The sequence below is a fragment of the Carassius carassius genome, chromosome 31, assembly GCF_963082965.1.
Source record: "Carassius carassius chromosome 31, fCarCar2.1, whole genome shotgun sequence".
NCBI classification, from domain to species: Eukaryota; Metazoa; Chordata; class Actinopteri; order Cypriniformes; family Cyprinidae; genus Carassius; species Carassius carassius.
In genome coordinates, this window is record NC_081785.1 from 15,941,986 (window position 1) to 15,964,963 (window position 22,978).

General features: G+C 36.6%; 1 protein-coding gene and 2 pseudogenes across 1 annotated transcript; all 3 read right to left on the reverse strand.

Moving 5' to 3' along the window:
* Window positions 1–5: 5 nt before the first annotated feature.
* LOC132111927 (centromere protein F-like) lies at window positions 6–6,244 on the reverse strand (the record flags this gene model as incomplete). Its single annotated transcript, XM_059519541.1, has 2 exons — window positions 5,975–6,244; window positions 6–1,145 (listed from the first exon to the last, which is right to left on the reverse strand). A coding segment is annotated over exon 2 (666 nt), but the record flags the coding sequence as incomplete, so codon positions are not given.
* Window positions 5,876–9,027, reverse strand: LOC132111649 (centromere protein F-like; annotated as a pseudogene).
* A 1,798-nt stretch (window positions 9,028–10,825) lies between these two features.
* Window positions 10,826–20,732, reverse strand: LOC132111652 (N-lysine methyltransferase SMYD2-A-like; annotated as a pseudogene).
* Window positions 20,733–22,978: the final 2,246 nt, after the last annotated feature.

The following is a 22,978-nucleotide window of genomic DNA, read 5'->3' on the forward strand; positions in this document are numbered from 1 at the left end:
AAGTTTTCAGATTGCAAAGACAGCAACTGAGTGGTCAAATCCTGTGCTTTCAATTCTTTCGATTCTACATCTGCTCGACGGAGTTGAAGCTCCTCCTCCATGGCACCAACCTTTGATTGGAAGTCTTCGATCATTTGTTGCTGGTCCACTTTTGCCTTTTCCACAGATTTAAGCTTTTCAGTCGCTGCTTGATTGGACAACTGCAATTCGTCGATTAGGTTGTTCTTTTTTTTTTTAAGTTCTTGCTCAAGTTTATACTTCTCCTCCTTGAGATCTTTTAGCTCACTGACCATCTCTTCAATTGTCTTGGTAAGCTCTTTCGTCTTAGCCTGTACTTTCTCAAGCTCGTCTTTGGCAGTCTCTGCTTGAAGAATGGCATCCTCTAGATTCTGGTCAGAAAGTTCTTTCTCTCTCTCAAGGTTTTCAATGTTGTCCTGAAGAACATCTGCCTTTCTCTGTGCAGCTTTGAGCAACAGACTCGTGTGGTTCTTTTTCCATTCATCAGATTCAATACGTACCTTTAGTTTTGCATTGCCTTTTCTCATCTGAGCTACATCCTCCTGAGTGGAAAACAACCTAGAGGCTATTTCGGCTTTCTCCAAAAGGGACAGTTCAAGTGACTGTTCAAGCCTGATATTCTCAAGCTCTAGTGAATGGATTTTGGAAGACATGTTTTCAGAAGCAAAATTCTCATTGTTCTTTAAACTGTTCAATTCACTTAAAATATTTGTATTGTCTTCACTCAAAAAGAGCCACTGTATTATCAAGGTTTTGAGACTGTTGAATTAGTTGCTCTTTTTCTTTCAGCAGGGCATCATTTTTTTGGATAGCTGTCACCATGTTTTGTCTTTTCCCCATCCTAATGTCCTCGTCTAGCTCTTTTATAAGTTCTTGTGTATTCATCTCTCTCGTCTCCAGAAGCTCAGCCTTTTCTTTCCACTTCATTAAGGAGAGATTTTCCCTTTCCCTTTCAGCAGCACACAAAATAAGCTCTTCTTTAAGTCACCCACCTTCTGCCATAGTTATATTAAGTTGTTGTTCAAGGCTGCAATTTGTCCTCTTAGCTGCTTCAAGTTCTGTCACTTGCTTCTGTTTCTGTTCTTGTATTTTTTCTATGTCAGCCTCAATGGGCAGGATGTGCTTCTCTAAATTGGCCTTCTCTGAATGCACTCTTTTTAGTTCGCTCTCAATCTGGAAAAACTTCTCATCCCACTCACCTTTTGCCACCTCTAAGCTTTCCATCATCTCCATAACATCTGAGGGCTGGCATTTGGAGGTCTGCAACTGTAGTCTCAATGAATCAATCTCCTCTGTCAGCTTTTCAATGTGGTTGTTCAGTTTCTTGTTTTCTTGAGTGATGGACATCAACTTGTCTGTGCTGTTTGTCTTCTCTATTTCCATTTCCTGAATTTTACCCTCCAAGTCTGAGCACAAATCTTTTCTAACTGCCAGTTCAGATTCCAAGACTTCAAACTGGGACTGCAAGTGAACAAGATCTGTTTCTGGTGTCTTTAGAGTTTCCTTAAGTGTTTCTTGAAAGTGCATTATATTCTCTTGTGTTTTGTCAATTTCCTGATCAACATAGGAAAAAAATATGAATACAAATGACGATAAATGAAATCAAATAGCTTTTGATACAACCAGTGCTTTAAATCTATAGTTTACCCAGGTACATTTTCAAAATGCAGTGATTTAAAGGTATGATCTGTCATTTTCTTATTCATGCCGTATTGGTGCCATTGCAAAAATGCATTTCAAATTCAATTTACTTTAAATGAAAAACACCTTTAAGTAGGCCATTTAACTGATGCATAAAATCTGATTAAAAAACATCTGAGATTATGTTGTGAAATCCATAGGTTACCTGGGAGGTTTCAGTAGCCAGCAAGGAGGATGGTGCAAGGTCCAATTCCTGCAGTTGTTGCATGGTTTCCTTCAGTTGTGAGGACAAGATTTCTCTGCGAAGATTTTCTTCTTTAAGTTTGGCCTCATACACATTTTTGATACTGATGATTTGCTCACCCATCCTCTGGAGCTCTTCAGCATGCTGTGATTTGAGTTGCTCTATTTTAACCCGTTTGCTCCTCCATGGTTCTGACAGTCTCCTTAAGAACATGAGATTTCTCCTCAAGTTCCCTGGATTTATTTTGCATTTGCTCTTTCAGCGGTAGGTGTTTGTGATCCTCATCTGATAACGATAATGTTTGGGCCTCTTCTTGTGAATCAAGATGCTCACCTTCTATGGACAACATAGATGTGTTAGCAAATGGCATTTCACAAATATCTTGGTCATTCTCATCTGCAGTTTGCTCTTTTTCTAGTGTTTCTGCATTAGTGTTTGCCACAAGAATCTTCTCAGTTTGAAACTGTTCTATGTAAGTTTGCTGTTCCTTGATCTGAGAAACCAGAGAATAATTTGCCTGCTTTAATTTATATATTTGCTCCTGGGAATTCTGGGCATCTGCTTTTAATTCCTGAATATCGGATTCCAACTTAAGGTTTTGTTCCATAAGATTGTTGGACATTTCTTCAAGGTTTGCCTGCTTACAATTCTCTTGCTCTAGGGAAACTTTAATTGTTTCATGGGTTACATGTAAAGACTCCAACTCAGCAACTAATGCAGAACTAATGCAGGATTGTTGTTCTTTCTGCATTTCTTCCAAACATGCAGATAGTTGTGACACTTCAAGTACACTCTTTGCATATTTGTCTTCTTTGACGGACTCGAGCTCTGATTGTAGGATGGACCTTTGTGCCTCAGTCTCACCTAACTTTGCTTCCAGAACACTGATGTTGCCTCACAGTGCCCCTACTTGGGTATCAAATGAATTAATGCAGGATTCATTAACTTCAAGATCCATCTGCAACACTTCAAGTTGTACTTTGATTTTGCTCAAGTTAATGTTTTTTTCATTCAGTGCCACTAAAGATTTAGCTTGCTTAGATTAAGCCTCCTGAACGTTTTCTTTCAAAGATTCACTGAAGCATTTTTGGCCTCTAAGCATTTGATCTGTAATTCTGCCCCAAGAACACTGATTTGCTCCTCTAAACTATTTTGGTTTTTAAGATGAGTTTCCATCTTAGATACATGAACTTCAGATTCCTTGTTGTGTCTTTCAGTGAGGTTCATAATAGTTGTCTCTACACTTTTTCTTCAGATATGTCTTGTAAATTTTTTTTAAATTCACATCTACAGATGAGTCAAACTGTTTCTGAAGACTTTCTAGTGAATTCTTTAGTGTGGCAGACAAATTATTTGAGGCTTCAAGCTCAGTTTTTATTAACAAAATCTTTTCTGCCATTGCATCTTTTTCGGTAAGTGCTTCTGTTATTTCAGAAACCTGTTTAAGAAGATTTTCTTTTTCTTGGCACACAACATCATGGAATTTCTGGAGGCTTTCGTACTTCTCATCTAGATCATTAGCTTTATATTCAACCTCTTGTTGTTTCATTTTGAGTTGTGCATTATCATGCTCTAGGCTTGATGCCTTCCTTCTTTCTTGTTCTATATCTTCAGCAAGATTCTCAGCTATTGCCTTCTGATTGTCCAACTCCATGGCGGTCTGAACTTGTAATTCCTTTACTTTCTCCAGGGAACTTCTGGTTTCTTCTGCCTCGGAAATAAGACAATTAAACTGCTCTTCAAGAGAGCAGAAAGACTTGTTCTTTTGTAGTAGAAATTCAACTTCAAGAATAAGATATTTTTCCCTTTTTTCCACTAAATACAGTTTCTCTTCTAGATCTTCTTTGACTTTACAAAGATCATCATACTTTCGTTGGACGTCTGCATTTAAATCTTTTTGAGACTTCAGGTCTGATTCCAAGAGTGCAATCTTTTCAAGAACCTCCTGCAGGGATGTTTCCACATTCAGTTTTTCTTGTTCCAGATCTTTGTTTTGTACAAGGCGGTCTTCACATTCTTTAGCTAACATGCCTTTCTCCTATTTGAATTTCTCTAGCTCCTCATCTTGCAAGGTAAAGGTTTCATTTCAATAATAGAGTCCTTTGATTTAGCCAGGTCGAAGGGACTTTCATATTCGGCAAGGAGTTGAACATGGGTCTTCTCCAATCCTTCCACTTTACTTGTTTCTTGATGCAGTATAGCTTCAAGCTCACTCACCTGCTCCTGCATCAGAGTGATGTTGTTTCAAATTGTCCATCTCCTTGTTATTTTTTTGATGTGTCTCACTAAACTGCTGTTGAAGCTCCTCATATACTCTACCGTTTTCCTCCAGCTCCACACATTTTACAAGCAGTTCACCTTTGAGTGAATTAATCTGACCAGAATTCAAAATCCTGCATCCTTTTCTGGAGACCCTCACGAGCATCATTGAGTTTGGCCTTGTCACTCTATAGATCTGCAATTTTACTCAGCATTTCTTCTCGGTTGGAATCAGTGTTATTAATCAACTGTTCCTTTTTGGTTTTCCACTGCAGAAGAGCCTCATAATCTGACAGGAGCTTGAGGTCATTTTGAGGTCTTCATTTTCTTTCTCCATAGCACAAATCTTACTGGCTTTGAGTTCAACTTCATCAACTAGTGTTTGCAAGAGTTCATATTCATTGCTTCTGTTTCAGCCAGAGTTTTTATTGGTATTTTCCAATTCTTGAGCAGATGATGCACTTTGATGGTCCAATTTTTTGTGAAGCTCAGTCAGTTCTTCACTCTGGGTTTGTGTCTTAACTGAAAATAGCAAGTAAAAATGATAAGATTAAGTATTTCTTTTGATTATTTACATAAAAATGTTATAATATGGTTCACTTATTTGGTACATTTTTAATAAACTTGAAACATAATTTTTAAATCATCCATCATTGTTCAGCTTTTGGCAAGGTGTTGCTCAATAGTTTGTTTTTCCACTTCAAGTTGTTTGACACTTTTCATTCTTTTCTTTAGAGCAGTTACCTTTGAAACCAATCATATTTAATTGTGATTATGCATTTTTGGGTACAATAAACAAATGGAGAACTATAATAAACAGAAATGTTTTATTCATAACATTCCTAAAACCTAATTCATAGCTGGATTTTGTAATTACCTTATCCATATCTGACTGCATAACACTGTAGTCTTTTTTGGCTTGTTGGATCTCCATACTCATTTTATTTTTCACCTGGTTAAATTGCTGATCAAGAGCTTTATAAGACTTTGAAGTTTTGCAAGTTCCTGAAATGAGCAAGAGGACAAAAAAATTGTCACTTTTAACTAATCCATTATTCAGAAAAATGTGAAGGGATCACATAATGCGATTTCAAGTTTTCCTTTCTCTTTGGAGTGTTAGAAGCTCTTGGTGTATGAAGAAGATCTGTAAAGTTGCAAAGACTAAGTCTCAAATCCAAAGAGATATTCTTTATCAAAGTTAAGCCATGCCCCCCCTAAAATAGCTCGTTCTAACACACACCCAAATGTCTACGTCACAATGTGGAAATATTTGTCAGACAAAGAAAGAAGGTGTGGTTTGAGTAACCGCAGTTAGTGTTGAAGCAGCCATGTCAGGGAGATGCTGTGTGTATCTAGGAAAAAGCAAAATCACTTTATTTGGCCTTCCGAAAGTAGATGCATTTAGTAATCTTTAAGATAACAACAGCGCAGCAATGCATTTTTTGGATGACCGTTTCGTAAACCTAGGAGAGAAGGTAATTCTGACTTTACCATGATAATCTGGTGCTTCTGAATCAGCTACTGTAAGTATGTTTTGTTTTTAGTTAAAGTATTTTCTATTGAATGCAGAGTTTTGCCTGTCGTGTGTGTGTGTGAGAGAGAGAGAGGAACAGACGGTCAAACAGTAGAGTCAGCTGTCTTAACCGTCTGTGGCTTGTGTACTGCAAACACATACAAGCTTCATCACTGTGTCTGTCACGTGACTCTTGTTCCCCTTTCGGGCTTGAACTGATGGTAAAACTAAGGACATTATTAACTGTCTTTACATTTATTTTGAAAGAAGAAGCTCAAGATTATGAAAAGGGGCGTTACATTTCCAACAATGCTTGCGGTGTTCGGCCAATCACAACGCACTGGATCAGTTGGCCAATCAGAGCAGACTGTGCTTGTCGGAAGGAGGGACTTTGTAGAAAACTACGTGTTTGAGAGAGGCAGGGCATAGAGGACATGCAATAATGTACAATATATGAAAAATAATGTGTTTTTTTGACCATTAAAGCATGTCAACATATTCTGTTACACCAAATACATCAAATAATGATCTTTAAAAAAGCAACCTATGACCCCTTTAACATGTTAAATGAATTGTATTTGACAGTAAGACAAGACATTTGATTTTCTCTCTCCTGGTCCTTGATTATGTCTCTCACAGTTCATCTCCTCTGTTACCTGCTTCAGCTTCATCTCAAGGGATGAACACTGAGGAGGCAAATCAATCAAAGATCAAATACTATATTCACACAATATAACCTATTGTTCAACTAAATGACTGCACAACACATAAAATACATACAGTGGCCTCTAAAACTGGACACCTAACGCTGGAATATCTTGTAACCTATATATAAAATCTAATCAATTTTAAAACATCAAGCCAAGTAACAATTATTTTTAATAAACAACCACAATTTTGAAGCAAAATAGTTCTAAATATTTTTGTGCAATGATTTTCCTGAAAGTGTGCTTATGTTAGTTTTAAAATAAATGTTATTTATTTTAACATTTTGTAATATTATACAAGGACATTCATATAATTTAAGTGTTTTTAAGTCTCCAAATACTTTCTGGGGCCACTATATATAAAATAACTTAATAACTTAACTTAAAAGATAAGATAAAATATAAATGCATTAAGCTGACCTACAGTACATTACCTTAGAGACCGACTGCTCATACAGTGCCCTGTAACCTTTGTGAGTTCATCTCTGGACTTGCTGAGGAGTTTGTCCTTCTCTGCCAGATCTTTCCTGGCCATTTCATGTTGACTTTGAATTTCACTGATTTTATTGATCTGATTCTTCATTTCCTTCTCTTGAGCATGAAGACGGATCTCTAACTCAGAAACCCCTGACCTCAAATCTGAGCAGCATAAGAAAGAGAAAAAAGGAAACAAAATGTGTTACCTAAAGGCATATGAAGACTATTACTGTAGTGCTGTATTCAAAAGTATATTTTTATTTACATCATAAAAAAATAAATCTATCTGTAAGATCAGACCAACCTTGATTTATATTCTTAAATTGTTCCATCTGCTGTGATCCAGCTGTGGAGTGCCTGATGTGAACTGCTGGTGGGGATTAAGTGGTGTGTCATCATAAGACCATGACATCCCAGAGGGTCTGTTTCTTCTCCTAGAGGGTGTCTCTATCACAGTCAGAGACTGATGACTGTGTTTTTGGTCTTGCTGCCAAGGGAAAATTGAGGACCCTGCCTGCTGTCTTGCAATGTCTTTATGGCTGACTGCAGACTGGTTCAGAAGCTACAAAGTGTTAAGAAAAAAAAAAAGGAGATTCATTGTTACTATTTAGTAGATTAATATAATAACTAGCTACAAGGCTCTTTTCACAAAATATGTATGCATTTTACTTACTTTTACATGCATAACTTTGATTTCAGCTTCCAATCTTTTCTGCTCCTCCTGTAGGTCACTTATTTTTGAGTCTGAAAATTGAATTACAACAGTGTTACATTGTGTTGCATTCATTGTGAACTGCCTTTTTGCTTTCCGTAACTCATATCTTACCCTGTTGCCAATGATTAGTTGTCGCAGGGGTGGCAAATGCTTTCTGTTGCGTACTAAACTGTTGGATTTCTGAAACATGTGAAGTTTGGCACCGTTCCAATTCATGCTTGTACCTGAATGCAATCGATACAATTAAGCCAGGATGAGTCTTATTTGGCTAGTAAAAAAAATATGTTAAAAAATTATGATATAATGTTGATAGCTTAGGCACAACGTAAAGTATTAAAAACGGTGCACTTACTTTTTGACCTCTTGTTCTAGTCTATCAACCTGCTTCTTGCACGACTTGAGTTGACGCTCCAGATAATTCACCTGTTGCTCCTTAGTTTGGATGTCATGCGTAAGTTACTGTCTAGACTTTTCCAGACTTTCACAAGATTCTACTAAAGACTGATCTTCCCTCTTAAGGGCAGATGCTTCACTTTTCTCATCGTCCATCTGTAGGGAAATATGAGATACATGTGATGCATATTTAATTGCATTTATTAAGATGCTAAAGAGGAAATCTACTCCACTGCTTCTCAGGTAACTGACATTTTGCCTCTGTTTTTGTAATGTAGCTTCAAGGGAATCCAGCTGAAACTGTTTCTGTTGTCTTTCCTTCTTTAACTTGTCAAGTTGGCCTTCAATCTCTTGGATCTTCTGTAAAGCCTTTGCAGGAAGGCCATCCTTCCACTCTTCTACAGCCCAGCTCATGCTTAGTGAAAAATCGATGTTGCTCCTCAAAGACGCTCTGACATGCTCTGAGAAAGGCAATAAGACAGACATTTACTCTGTAAACCCCACAGTCAAGCACACGGAACATCATAGAATCGTATAAAATTCTATAATACCATAGAGAGACCATAGCATAGGCTCTGACAGGCTACAAAACTGAAAAACAAAACAGAAACAATACACACAATTGATAATTTAAAATATTATACACGATTAAAATTATTCAATCAATCTTTTTGTACTCATATCAAGTGAAATGTGCAAAGAGGACCTACAGGATGAAAAGGTTTTCATCTTTCGTTTTTATAATTAAAAAAGTAGATGCACAGTTGTTAGGCATTATATAAGAGTTTTATTTAATATATAAAATAAACACGAGGCGGTTAGTACGAGACAGCGACAAACATCACGTGGTTGGACCAAAAGTTTAGACATATCCACTGATCGGTATATGATATATATATATATATATATATATATATATATATATATATATATATATATATATATATATATATATATTCTAGATCAGTGGACATATCCCACTCTCAACATTCATATAATACATTCTACAAAAATTATATTATGTTACCAGAACTAAAGTAAGAACCCCTCACGGTAACTCTGTGATTTATTTCCCAAAGGTTCTTCTTTTCTTTTGTTCTTCAGTTGTTAAAGGATACATAACATACACAGTTTCACTTAATCTTAATCTTGAGTACCTAGAGTAGTACTGCATCCTTCATATATCCAAAAAGTCTTTAGTAAGAAAAATACAGCTTTTTCAGAAAAAGCCGAGCTCCTGGAGGCGTGCCGTGGGCAGAGCTATAATACTGATGTTTCGTGTTGTTTCCATTAACATATATAAACGTATGTGCTGATTTCAAAAAAAAAAAAAAAAAAAAAAAACAGAAATCTGATGCAATTGTACTTACATGAATGGGGTCTTTTATCACAGGGACGGCTCCATGTTTTAATAGCAAACGATGTGCAAATCCAGGGCCTTGTTTATAAAACATTCGTCACTCAAATGACCAGAACACACAAACGCACTTGATCCACTCCGTTGCTGCCCCGGAAAAACAAACTGCATCCACTGTTCATGTAACGCTGGGTTCTTGGGGAAGCTTAACACGGTAAACTTTCCCTCACATCCAAAAATGCTCTTATTTGGAGGCATTCTTAACAAATCCTACGCAGCGCTGCCGACGATTTTGAAGCGCGTTTATGTGCGCGTTCACGCTCTCCTCTGGCCAGCGTGTGCGCGCTTTCCCGACAGAATTGCTCATATAAGGAGTTCCGCTCTAGTCTACGTCATTAGATCCACGATCGAAAAAAAACCAGCCGAAACATGTACCAACCCGGAAGTAAAATTTTCAGCACAGAAATTCTCAGTCATTCTTCTAAATTACTTTTTACAACTTTGGCCATGTTTAGCATGAGAATCCAAGTCTGAATATACGAAACACCATTGAACCCCCCCCCCCCCCTTTGAGAGCAGAAAATTCAAATGATGTAAGAACATATCGAGCTCTGATTGGACACTCCTATCCATTCGAATTTAACTCCACCCATTGTTTGCCATTTAATTTCAGAACTAAAATTGGGTTGATCAGTGATGTTCTCATCCAAACTGCAGACAACTGATGAGACGCAGAAAAGAACTCAAATTTGAAGAGAAATATACGCTTAAAGAATTCATCATTTTTGTTCCTATTTATTAAAGGACAATTCTTTTAATCATTCTTATCTGTATTGTTGGCTTTGAGCAAACTGGTGATCATAATAAATGCACCACATATGATTTGTGATTATGCGCAATTATTTCTAATCCCGTACTGTTATACACTTCTGAATGGTTACACTTCTGTTCCTGTTTGTCTTCCTGAATGCAGTGATCTGTGGGGAGATGAATGGCACCATACTGCTTCCATAGTGCTCTGCCAAACACGCGCTCTGGGTCTGGGTCATAACAGATGGTATGAGAGCCATATATGGATTTCATCACCATGGTTACTGCCAGGGATGCAACACAGCTTATGTAGAGTCTTATGACAAAAACAATAGCAGATGATGATCACAAGATGTTGGATGTATTTAGTGATACAAAGATAAATGTGTTATTTTGATGCTGGTTAATACCATACCTTAATTACATAAATTGTTTTACTAACAAGTGATTTTACACTTTTTTTTTTTATATAAATTGTAATCCATAAAGTCAGTTTTTGTCTTAAGCAATTTATTACTTTAGTGTCACATTAAAATGTTGCATGTGGCAGTCTGCATACTTTTTTTTTTTTTTGCCATGCCATCTTCCAATATTGCACAATACTTAACAGACAAACAAACATTTAACTATCAAATAAGCTATAATGTAAGTAACACTATGAAATGCACTGATCGAATGGAAGTACAATATCTCAAAAGTATCCATGATATATTTTAATCAACGCAAAACAATATCCATGCAAACATAAAAGTAAAACAGTGTCAGTGATCCGAGTCCTTTGCATTATTGAGAATATATAAATGATTTACATTCATTAGCTATTGAAAACGAGAATAATTGTTGCTACATTAGGGCAAAATATTTTTTTTAAAACCTGGCATATATTGATATGATTCTTAATTCTTAGCCCTTCTTCACAGAAAACAGTGCAGCACATTTGTTCAGATTGCAGACAATACAAGCAACAAAATATTTCAGATTCAGGTCATCTATTTACAAACCTAAAAATCATTTAAATGACATCTCCGATGAACAGACAATTCTGACGTCTCGGTTTTAATATTCCCAGGAGTGGTTTAAGACAAATGCCAGCGTTTGATGCATATTCCTCCATGTGTTCCCATTATTTCTGCTCTTCCATTTCTTTCTTAATCTCAGTGATGTATGGGTGGTCTTTACCGTGGGCAACCTCCATGATTGCAAGAGCCTGTGACAAATTCATCCACAACAATCTGTAAAGCCTAAATGACACCCACATCTACTACTGAATTATTATTACATTAGCACCGCTAACACCTTACCTTCTTTAAGGCTTTAACTCCTTGTGTTCTCTTCTCAAGTCCTAGGTACAATCTTCCAAGTTTCAGGTACATAGAAGCCACATTCAGTGAGTAAGGAGGGTAGTGCACACTAGAAAGATATATGCAATGAATATTAATAATAAAGTGGACACAATAGGAGTTCGTTATTATTCAATTTTTAAAATGTAAATAATGTAAATAAATGTAATAAGACATTTAAAGAGGAAATGCACTGGAACCAGCATTACCTGTAGGGCTGGATAATTTTCTCGCCATATTTCATTGCTCCATCCCAATCCTGCATATACAGACAGACTCCCATTGCCTGATACATCATGTGCAACATGTATACATTGGTTTCGGCAAAGACTGAACCCATTTTCTCCAGGCTTAGTTCACAGATCTCCAGCAGTTCACTGGGGGGTACTTAGCAGTCAAGGAACTTTTAGTCAAACCAAAATAAATTGTATATAGACAAACCTCAAACTTTTTAATGCTAGTGCATGTTGTCTTAAACAAAGTGGGAGCTTGGTTAAGCACTATCGCTCTGCTTCGGTCAACCTTTTCTCAGACTTCACAAGCAACTGTTAATTGTAAAAACACTAGTCTATGTTATGTGACACAACATATCCCAAAGGCTAGTATGGCAGTCAAGTAGAGACTAAAAATATCCCACTGTCTCTGGATTGCCCCATATTCAAAATACTGCGCAATAGCACAAAACTATAACCATTACACACACACACACACACACACACACACACACACACACACACACACACACACACACACACACACACACACACACAATCTAAAAGAGAAAAGGCCAAGGAAGGATATTTTTGTAGTGCTTTGCTCTCCTGAACTCCTCAATGACATTTCTGGCATACATCACCATCTGCTTGATTTCCTCTTCCTCTGGAGGTGTGCTAAGCTTTTGTCGGATCTCCATTTTGGCTTTGTCCTAAAAAAAAAAAAAAAGAGGAGTTTGTCATTCCACACATCAACTTGAGTTCTTTTATTATTATTCATTTTTATTCAAACCGTTATTACACATTTTTACCATGTTCCAATATGCACACACAAAAAAATAATGTGGAACAAACTGAAAATAATGATTTCTATACCTTTCTACATCAGACACGTTTCTGAAAACCTGTTATTACAGGGTTAAAAAGGCACTCACCTTTGATTTAGAGGTGCATTCTTTACAGTCACAGGTGAAGAAGTAAGAATCTTTCAACCGTTCAATTCGATCCTCTGTTGGATACAGGAGGTCAATATAACTGTTGAAGATCTATTCAAGAGAAAAAGAGAACAGTCACACAATATACCACAATTAAATTAGTAACGAGATGATTATGCAATACTTATGAGATGATAGATGTCAGGAAATTCAATACCGATTTGAAAGTATTAAAAAGCATTTTACATTTCACATTACAATTTAATGACAATGGCTATAATTCCATTGCAAATCATGCAAATAATAAACAACAAAGGCTTCCCGAATGTGACACAATGGGAAATCATTTTAGGCCTGGCCAGTCAGTAAAGACAGAAGAGCTGTTGCTTTTCAGCAGAAATTGAGCATTACATTGAGTGTATAATTTGAGACATTTTATTAATGAATAGTGTTATAAGCAGCAATCTTCTTTTAAAACGTTCATGGTGTGGCTCATCTAACCTCTTCTCCAGGGCTGATGTCCTGCATGGCTCTGACCTCGGCCACAGTACCTTTATACGTCACAATTACGTTTGGGCTACAGCTGTGGTTCATCAGAGCAACGCTATTACAAAAAAACACAACAACAAAGAAAAAAAACATTAAATTACAATAAAGTATTTAAAAAATGGAGATCAATGCAATGGTTTTGAATTCTATGAACCTTACTCTGGAAATACAGCAGAACCCAAATGAGACAGCTCCTCATCTTCAATGGTGAAGCCATTACAGTTCACCTTTGGTGTAGAAATGGAGGAATTAGCATGTGGGTGAGATGGACATCCAGGTGTGTAAAATGTTCCCTGCATTAATATCATGGACACACAGACTTGGAACTTTCTACGAATGGAGTATATGGATTGGAGTGAAAAATATTTAATGTTTGATTTTTCAAAATGGGCAATACTTTCATTCTTCCATGGAACATATAAAGAAATGCTAGACTGAATGACAATCAGGGTCACTGCTCACTTTCATCGCATCTTTTTCCATACAGTGAAAGTAATAGTGTCTTTCATTCTCCCTAAAGTTTACCCAAAATTGAGCATTCTGTCATCAATTACTCTCCAGTTTTTCTTTTTTCTTCTGTGGAACATAAAAGATGATATTGTTGGGTTACCATTGTTCCATAATAGAAAGTAAGTCATACAGTTTTTACAGGCTGACTACATGATGTTTTGGGTGACATTTGCCTTTAAAATAAACCAAGTATTAAATTACATTTTTATATTTGAGAAAATATATTTTATTTGATAAGATATACATTCATACTCTAAATCAGGGCTGTCAAACTCAATTCCTGGAGGGCCGGAGCCCTGCAGAGTTTTGTTCCAACACTGCTCCAACACACATACCATGTAGAGTTCAAGTAAGCTTACCTCAAGTAAGTTTTTAATTAGGGTTGAATCTAAACTCTGCAGGGCTCCGGCCCTCCAGGAATTGAGTTTGACACCCAAGCCTTAAATAATAAATAGAATAGGATAGAAAATGGAAATCAGTTGACTTCACCTGGCCGAAGAGTTCGGTAAGTGCTGCATTATCAGGAAAATTGAGATGTCTGGAGTAAAAATGGTGTAGTGCAGCAATGTCTGTATCGTTCATCTCATTCTTCTCATTATCTAGCTTGTCCAGATCTGACAAACATGTAAAGAAAAGGCAATTAACATTTCAACTTCCTAAAGGCTTCAGTCTTACATTATCAAGGTTAGGCCACAAATTGGGTAGAATAAAAATATATAAATGAATTTCAGGGCAACAGCAGAAATGGCTCTCTCTACAACTAAACGTACAATGTCTGAAATTTTTTGTGGCTCCACTAGTTACAATTTGAGACACAGACGAAGACTTGATGTCCTGGTACTCTAGGCGTCATATATCTGAGACAGCCAACAGAACAGCTGTTAAGGGTCATTAAACAGGTGTGGGCAGTCTCTGGCTTTACTGACTTCAACTTCAAACCCTCTTTTAAGCAAAAGCCTTTGCATTTTTAAAACCATATGATGATAATGTCTGGCTCACTCAGAGAGCAATTAGACACTCACGTGCTTCTAATTCTCTAAGAGTCAGCACTCTTTCTGAAGGAGTCCTTTCTGTTTGGCACTTCTGAAAAGCAAGAAAATGTTTAAAAGTTAGATCTGACGTGACCCTTGCAAACTGTCAACCATGCAAAATAAATACTTGTTTCAGTGTTTGATAAGACATAAGTTTTCCGGCCAACTGTGTGACACAAAGTGCCATGTGTTGGCTGAGTGAGTCACATAGAGATGCCGGGGCTGATGCATTCAGGAAAAAAAAGACATCAAAGAAAAACACATGGTAGCATCATATGTGCCAGAGCAGCCCTGAAAATGCTACATCTAAATCTAAACTTAGACTTAATCATCAGCTGCGCGCTGGATTGTGCTGATTCTAAAAATAAAAAAAAAAGACTAAATATTACAACTGGTGACCTTTGCATCACTGTGTTAAAAAAAGAAAAACCAATGCATTTTGTTTTACACCTGTGAAGGTTAATCATCTGTACAATGTAACAGGTGTCACTGCCTATGTCTGAAACCTGATAAAAGCTGCCTTCATAGGCAACATATGGAGGTTGGAAGGCAACATGGCACATCTAAATCCAATGTTTGTGTAACATCCTGTCGCCTGAAATTCCTTGATCTGGCTGGATTTTGAAGACAGCAGAGACGTGTACTGTTTTTGCTGCATATGATCTCCCACGATATTCTGTGTATTAATTCATTTTTTATTAATTTATAAAAAATATTTTTTTACCCATCTTTCTCAAATTGGGGCTCAGCAGGATTTTTTTTTTTTTTAAGATTAATACATTTATTCAGCAAGGATGCATTATATTGCTCAAAAGTGACAAAAACATTTATAATTCTACAAAAGATTTCTATTGCAAATAAATGCTGTTCTTTTGAACCTTCGGTTCATTGAAGAACCCTGAAAAAAAGCATCATGGCAAGTGATCAACATTATAAATACAGTTTCTTAAGCACCACATCAGCATATTATAATGATTTCTGAAGGATCACGTGACACTGAAGACCAGAGTAATAGCTGCTGAAAATTCAGCTATACCATCACAAAAATACATGTCATTTTAAAATATTTTAAAATTGAAAACAGTATATAATAGTACAAATCATATATGTGCCGATAATATTCCTCAGAGACTTTTGTTTTCAAGGAAGCTGCCTCTTCCCCTTCATTAAAACTACTGTTTTTTCAGTACATTCAGAGAAAATAATATCAATTTCATGTAGAGCTGCAGGATCTGAAGACAATGTGAACTTAAAGGGGCCCTATTATGCTCTTTTACAAAGTCTTGATTTTGTTTTGGGGGTGTACTAGAACAGGCTCTCATACTAGGTTGTTCGAAAAACTAATTATTTTTCACATTTTTACATTATTACAACACCTCCCTCCCCAGTCTGGCATGAACGGATCAAATAGTTCCTGTTTCAAACGAAAGCCTGCCTTCTGAAATACGAAATGTGCTGATTGGTTAGCTGGGCCAGTGTGTGTTGTGATTGACAGCACTCTGCGCCTGGTCCAGAAATGTAATGCCCCTTACCATAGCCGCCTGCCAGCTTTAGTGTAAATATTGTGTCAATATCAAATAAATATGAGCGCGATTTAAATCCGGATGATTGTCTTTCATGGTATGGGCATAAACAGTATTAAATATTCTTTAAAATATATCTATTGTAAATAACAACAACAACAACAACCAAAAAATGAAGTCATGTTGACTATTTGTATTTTTTGGGGTGAACTTTTCCATTAAAGTTGAATACAAAGAGTCATACTGTCATACCAAAAAAGCAGGTTGTCCTCACCTGTTTCAGAATTATTCTGGCAACCAGTCGCACCGTTTCTGACGGACACCAGTTTTCTCCATATGCACACATGGCTGAGCACTCCAGCTTGTGCATGGGCCAGTCTTCTCTCTTAGGGAAGTACAAGAATATGGTTTATTTTCACACATATTTGAAACATATAGCGTATTTTCGTATTGCATCGGCAGATCATACCATATACTCTGACAAACAAAACTCTTTCCGAGCTCAATAAAACCCAGCATGAAGGGTCACAGCTCTTTTTGAGATTATATGCTTCTGATATAACTGATCGCATGTCAGCTCACTTCCGTTTGATGAGTCATGCTTCCACACTGAATGGAGCCTCAAGGTGATTTTGAGAATTCCTGAGATGAGACTTTGAATTAGTCTCACGGGCTACTGGGCAATGAATAAACTAAATCTTGTGTTCTGGCGAGCAAACAGAAACTGATCCCTAATGCATTGGAGATGGATTGTCATAGCAACAGTGCGGCCAGAACGCCTTCCAGCTCAATTTAGGAATAGAGCAACAACCAAGTCCCTTAAAATAAACAGTCTACACAGACTTGCTCCATGATCACTGCTTAAACTATATTGGTTTGCTGTTCTGTTCTTTTTTTGGCTTTTGCTTTTTATATTTAAATGGTCAACAGGTTTAATTTTTTCTGCAATAAAATTCTCTTTCTTTGACAGAGACAACCATTTGTAGCCTCCTTACTTTCCAAGGAGTGCTAATACTGTGGTGCTATCAAAATATTTCTCTGTTAATTTGAACACAATAGTCAGACATGTCAAAATCAATAGCGTGATTTTGGGGTGAGACTTGGAAGTCATTTAAGCAGAGAATGGTGCATGAAAAATGAGGCGACAACACAAAAATGCTCTTCATTTCCTCCTTGGTGAAGCTGATGATAACATATAATGTAGTTCAATCTATCCAGTCTATCAAATTAAGGTCTTGTGAAGTGAAAATATGTGTTTGCTAGAAACAAATTCATTAAGGTTTCATAACTTTAAAACAAAAATGTCTAATAATGCTTCCTCCAGTGAAAAAGTGCATCTTCTGTAGTCTTCTCACATTATAATCTGCTGACATATTTGTTTAGAGCAGTTTTGGACAGTTTTTCTTGTATACATGTATGTGTATATATATATATATATATATATAAAAATGTCTGATCCGTGTTTGTGCATATTTCTTTCCTGATTCAGACAAGACAACTTTTTCACTGGAAAAAGCAATATTATGGATAGAGGACTATATTAGCTGAAAGTAACGGTTTGAAGTTAAAGTGCTTTCATTATGGAAAATTTCAAACAAAGTTATTCACGTTAATTGATGGACTGGAGTTATTATTATTATAGTTTATTATTATTTATTGTGATTACATTTTCAGCAAATTTGTATGTTTTGGACAAACAATGCTCATCTGTGTAATTTTGCAATTCAGTTCAGACAGAAAAACAAAGACTAATGAAGGGACAAGCCTGAAAAGAAAAACCAAACAGCTGTGTGATGATGGATAAGCTGATTCTAATGCCACAACTTGTACCAAGCACAAAAACAGCAGGGACGAGACAGAAGGGCCTTGTGGTAGAGTGCAAATAGATTATTGATGATCTTTATTATCAGTGCTGGATTTTCGGCTCTGCTTGGCACTCAGCAATTACTGCATTGATGAGAGATGCACTACTGCTTTAAAGTTTGAAAGCCTCTTATACTCAGTATCACTTATTTATTTGATTGAAAGAAACAGTAAAAATAGTAATACTGTGAAATATTACTACAATTTGAATTACTTATCTATGCTAATATATTTTAAAACTAATATTTAAAATATTATTGCTACATATTCAGTGTGTATAGAAAAGAATTACTCCCCTTTAAAATAATCACTTTTTGTTGCTTTGAAGCGTGAAATGGAGACTGACAGATTTTGTTTTATCCAGCTATATTTACTCAGTCTCAAATACTGTAGGCAGCAAAGAGTGGTGGAGGTCCAGCTGATTTTGAACTGCTAACACAAAGGTTGCAATGTGTGATTCCAGGTAAAGAGAGTCCATTATCAATGCAATTCATTCTGAGACTCTGAATCATACACAGGAAAAGCACTTCAGCTATCGCTGCTCCAGTGGGATCATCCTCACAATTAGAGCACTGTAGTGTAAGTACTAAGCAAAGGGAAAAAAAGCTTTGATATATGCTGACAAAGCCAAATTTACTTTATAGAACATATCATTATGGTTGTGGCTTCTGATTGGTCAATACAGCGTTCCAGTGTTCCATTCCACGATATAGTAACAGCTTTGACCAGTTCACTATATCACTAAATAGAATCCAATGAAGAACATTATTCATGTTGCAAAACAAAGACCATGGAGCAAATCCACACAGAGACTTCATTTCATTTCCTTCAACAACCCATTAAAATCACAAACACAGACTTACCTGACACTCTACATTGCAGTAATAGGCCTGTTTACATTTTCCACACTTCGACAGCCCTTCTTCTCTCCTGCGAATGAAATAAAGTTTAATTGATCAGATGATTCTGAATTTAACCTTTAGCATGCCACTATTTCAATCTATGTTGAAGGGAATTCACCCAAAAATTCTGTCATCATTTATTCACCCTTATGCCTTTCAAAAACCGTAAAATACTTTTTCTATACAAATTAAATTAGACAGTGAGTAAATGGTGGGAGAATATTAATTTTAGCTTTATAGGCTTGGATTAAATGACTTGATTAATATGACTGTCTTTATGAACATCAACGTTTTGGTAATATGGACTTTCAATGGAGGAACAGAAATCTCTCAGGATTTAATAAAAGTATCTCATGTGTGTTTCGAAGATTAATTAAAGCTTTAGACATGACATTTTTGGGTGTGCTATCAGCTAAAAAAAAAAAAAAAAAGAAAAAAAAAAAGGGAGGGATTTGGTTCTTTGCATCGGTTGTTGACTGGATTTTGAGATGTAGGCAGAGTAAGCAGACTAAATGATTGGAGAAGTCCTGCTTAGGTCACCAGAAAATCAGGTTACAACATTTTGATCAAAAATTACAACGCTTGATTAACAATATGCATGGTTGAGTTGTTCACAATCAGATCCATTTATTAAAAATCAAAAATACAGTGAAATTTCATTTCATACCAAATTTAACATCTCTTTTCTTGTTCCATGGAAGAAAGTCATACTTCACCTTCAGTGTAAGTAAGCTGCAAAAATTATCATTGATAAATTCACTGTTGACAACTGATTCTAAACTCCACAGTATTGCTGTTGTACCTCAGATGTACCACCAGCTGTAATGATTTGCACCGATCACAACAAAAGCTTTCATTAAAGCCAGAATATAATAATTTACATAGTCTGTCTGAATTGACATTTGCTTATTGTAGAGATATGTTGTCATTGCATGCTGTGGATTTATCTAGTCTAGAAAGTGGATCACACACATCTCCAGTCAAATTTACTAACTGACTGCCTGGAAAGAAAGACTACACTGAATATTCATCCACAGTACTCACTGGCCGTGTTGGATGTGTATACTAATGGGTCACCCTACCCTCTCACCTTACCCAGTGCACGACCCAGCAGCATTTAAACACAGTGCAAACAGAAAGCATGTGCCAGCCATCTTTAAGAGGGATCAGCCCAGAAGTGAATTCAGATTACCTTATTAAATATTTGATTATGAACTATAATAAAAGTTAATAAATAGTATTACGATGCTTTACGTGCATGCACGGTCATGTGAAATATCCGTAAACATGCCCCGAGGATCTAGACTCGTACACAAAAACAAAGTGTCAGACGTGGACTTATAAGGAGCGCTGACCTGGTAAAGCAGCATTCGCAGTGTCCGCCTCTCTCGTTCACTGTCAGCACGTAAGCATACGCCGGACAGGCGAACACTAGATCACCAACTTTGAAATGCTTTGTGGCTCTGAGTCCCCGGCCTTTATCGGGGCTCAGAAACCTTTCGGTACCCTCAATTCCTTCGGTTTTCATCGCTCTTGACCTGCTGCTCGAATGTCACACTTCCCTGCCCTAGTCAGAAAGCGGCGTCACGGTTTCAGTCGGTTGTGTTAGTGATTTTGGCAAGTGTAGTCACACCATTGCCACACCACATGTTCGGCGAAAAGACTCCGAAAAACGAGCTGCACCAGTAGACAGGCGGAATTCAACAGTGCCACACACGCTCAGCGGTCCTAAAGCCCGTGTTCTAACCTCCCACCTCGTTATTTGGCCTCACGGCGCCATCACGTGGTCATCAGGCGGAAGTGAGTCTTGTCCAATTTTCTGTTTTATTTTATTACTAATCAGGCCCGGCCCTAGACGTGGGGCCAGGGGGACATGCACTCCACCCATGGACATCCCTGTTCCCCTCCTTCAGACAGAGGGGGACGGTCAGATTTGAGTTTAGCGTATAAAATATTAGTCATAGTCTTCTGCTTGCATTTAGATGGAAAAGCTGCCCATAATCTCAGTTTTCGTAATAATAGCATAAGGAAATAGATTTGATGAACAATCCACTGTCAATCTTCTTCTTTGAAAAGCATCAATCCGTGAGCAATGTAGCCAATCACAGACATGTTTGTTGATTTCTAAAGCGCAATGGCCAATCAGAGGTGTTTAGGTTGGAATCCACGCACTCACCGCTCCAGTCACCGTTTTTTTTTTTTTTTTTTTTTGTCCAGTGCTGATCATGCTCGTAACTTTTTTTTTTCTACTACAGACATTTAAAAACTCTTCACCGTGTAGTCACGTTCATTTTTTTCTTCTTTTACTTTGTTAGATCGTGATGAATGAGTGACAGTTTTTAATACATTTAAAAGGGAGCACTCTTTGCATGCTGCATATATAGGCTACGATCAGGGCCGCATTAAGACTATAAGGGGCCCCTGGGCTTTACCTCTTGAGGGGCCCTTCCAGGGCTCGACAATAAGGACTGCCCGATTGCCTGAGGCTAGTGTGAATGACGCTCGGGACAGTAGACAGAACGGTCACTTGCCTGATCGGGCCAGTGCTGTAGGGTGTGCGTTATATGTAGTCTATGATATCGTAATTGTTGATTTAACGATCTGATATTATTGAGTATGTGTCTCACTTTACAAAAAACAAACAAAAACACACCCCATTCTGTGCAGCATGCACTATGTGACATAGTCTATCTAGTAGGTTAGACTTACACGTGAGTCTTAATGCCTCAGAATTCAAATATGCCCCTGTACATATTTCATATTTATATAATTTAATATCTATGTTAACCAATATTACACAAAGAGTGCCATTTTTCTCCAAATATTAGCATGATTACAAATGTGATGATTTTATTCAGCGTACAGTTTAATAAACAAGAACTTAATACTTAATATCAATATCAATTAATTAATATTAATAATTAATATCAAGTGACTTACATTTTAGACACCACATCGTCTGTTTCGCTGTATTTCGCCAACGAAAATGGTTCCACAAAATCCACAAAATTGTTTTGCCTCTCTGAGCAACACTTCAGGTTTAAAGTGTCTTCATTTTTTTAATAATTCCACAGTTTTATATTTTCAACATTAAAACATTTTTATGCATCTGTAACTGCTCTTGACTGATAATTTTTTAATAAAGTTTAATCTATTCTATAGTTATACATTAGATTACAACTTCTTTATCTGAAAATCTCTTGTTTAAACCTACATGAAATACTTGTAAAGCACCATTTATTTCATTTATATGTTTGTTCTGTTGTATTTATTTGTGCTATTACTCGTAATTTGATTATTTGTATCTATTTTATTACGTACTGTTTATTTGTCTAACAATATTTAAAATATAAGTTAATCTAGTAGCTTTGCCATTAACCTATTATTGAGGTTAAATGTAACAAAGACAATGAAAACATTATCTATGCTTATTTTATCATTGTGTGATTCACATTCAATTACAGACAATTGTTTGGCCTTTTCGGCTGATCACATTAATGCAGCTTTTATGGGTCATGGATGTACAGTAGCACAACCAACTGGAAGAAGAATGTATTGCATTTACAACAGTCTTCGAAAAAATCCATTTATGTTAAAGGCGCAATATGTAATTTTTCTGCTTTAAAAATAGCAGATATCACTTTATCTATGTTATATATATTTTTTAGTTGTGTACTTACATTATCCCGAAAGTTTCCACGAACTTTCAAATCCAGAGAAAATTATAGTTTAATTAGAAGACATGGCACGTTTCTTTATTTCCGTTTTGTCGCCCGTCTATGGCGTCATATAAACTTTGACCCCTCTAGTTTATCTAACTTCCTGCGGAACCGCCAAATACAAAGGTGAACAGAAGCAAAGACGAGACGAATAAGAAAAAGTAGTAGCTAGCCTTGATCGAGACTATTATATTTTATATTTATATTTTTTATATTCGTATTTATACCTCAATCAATAACTTAGTTATGGATCATGATTA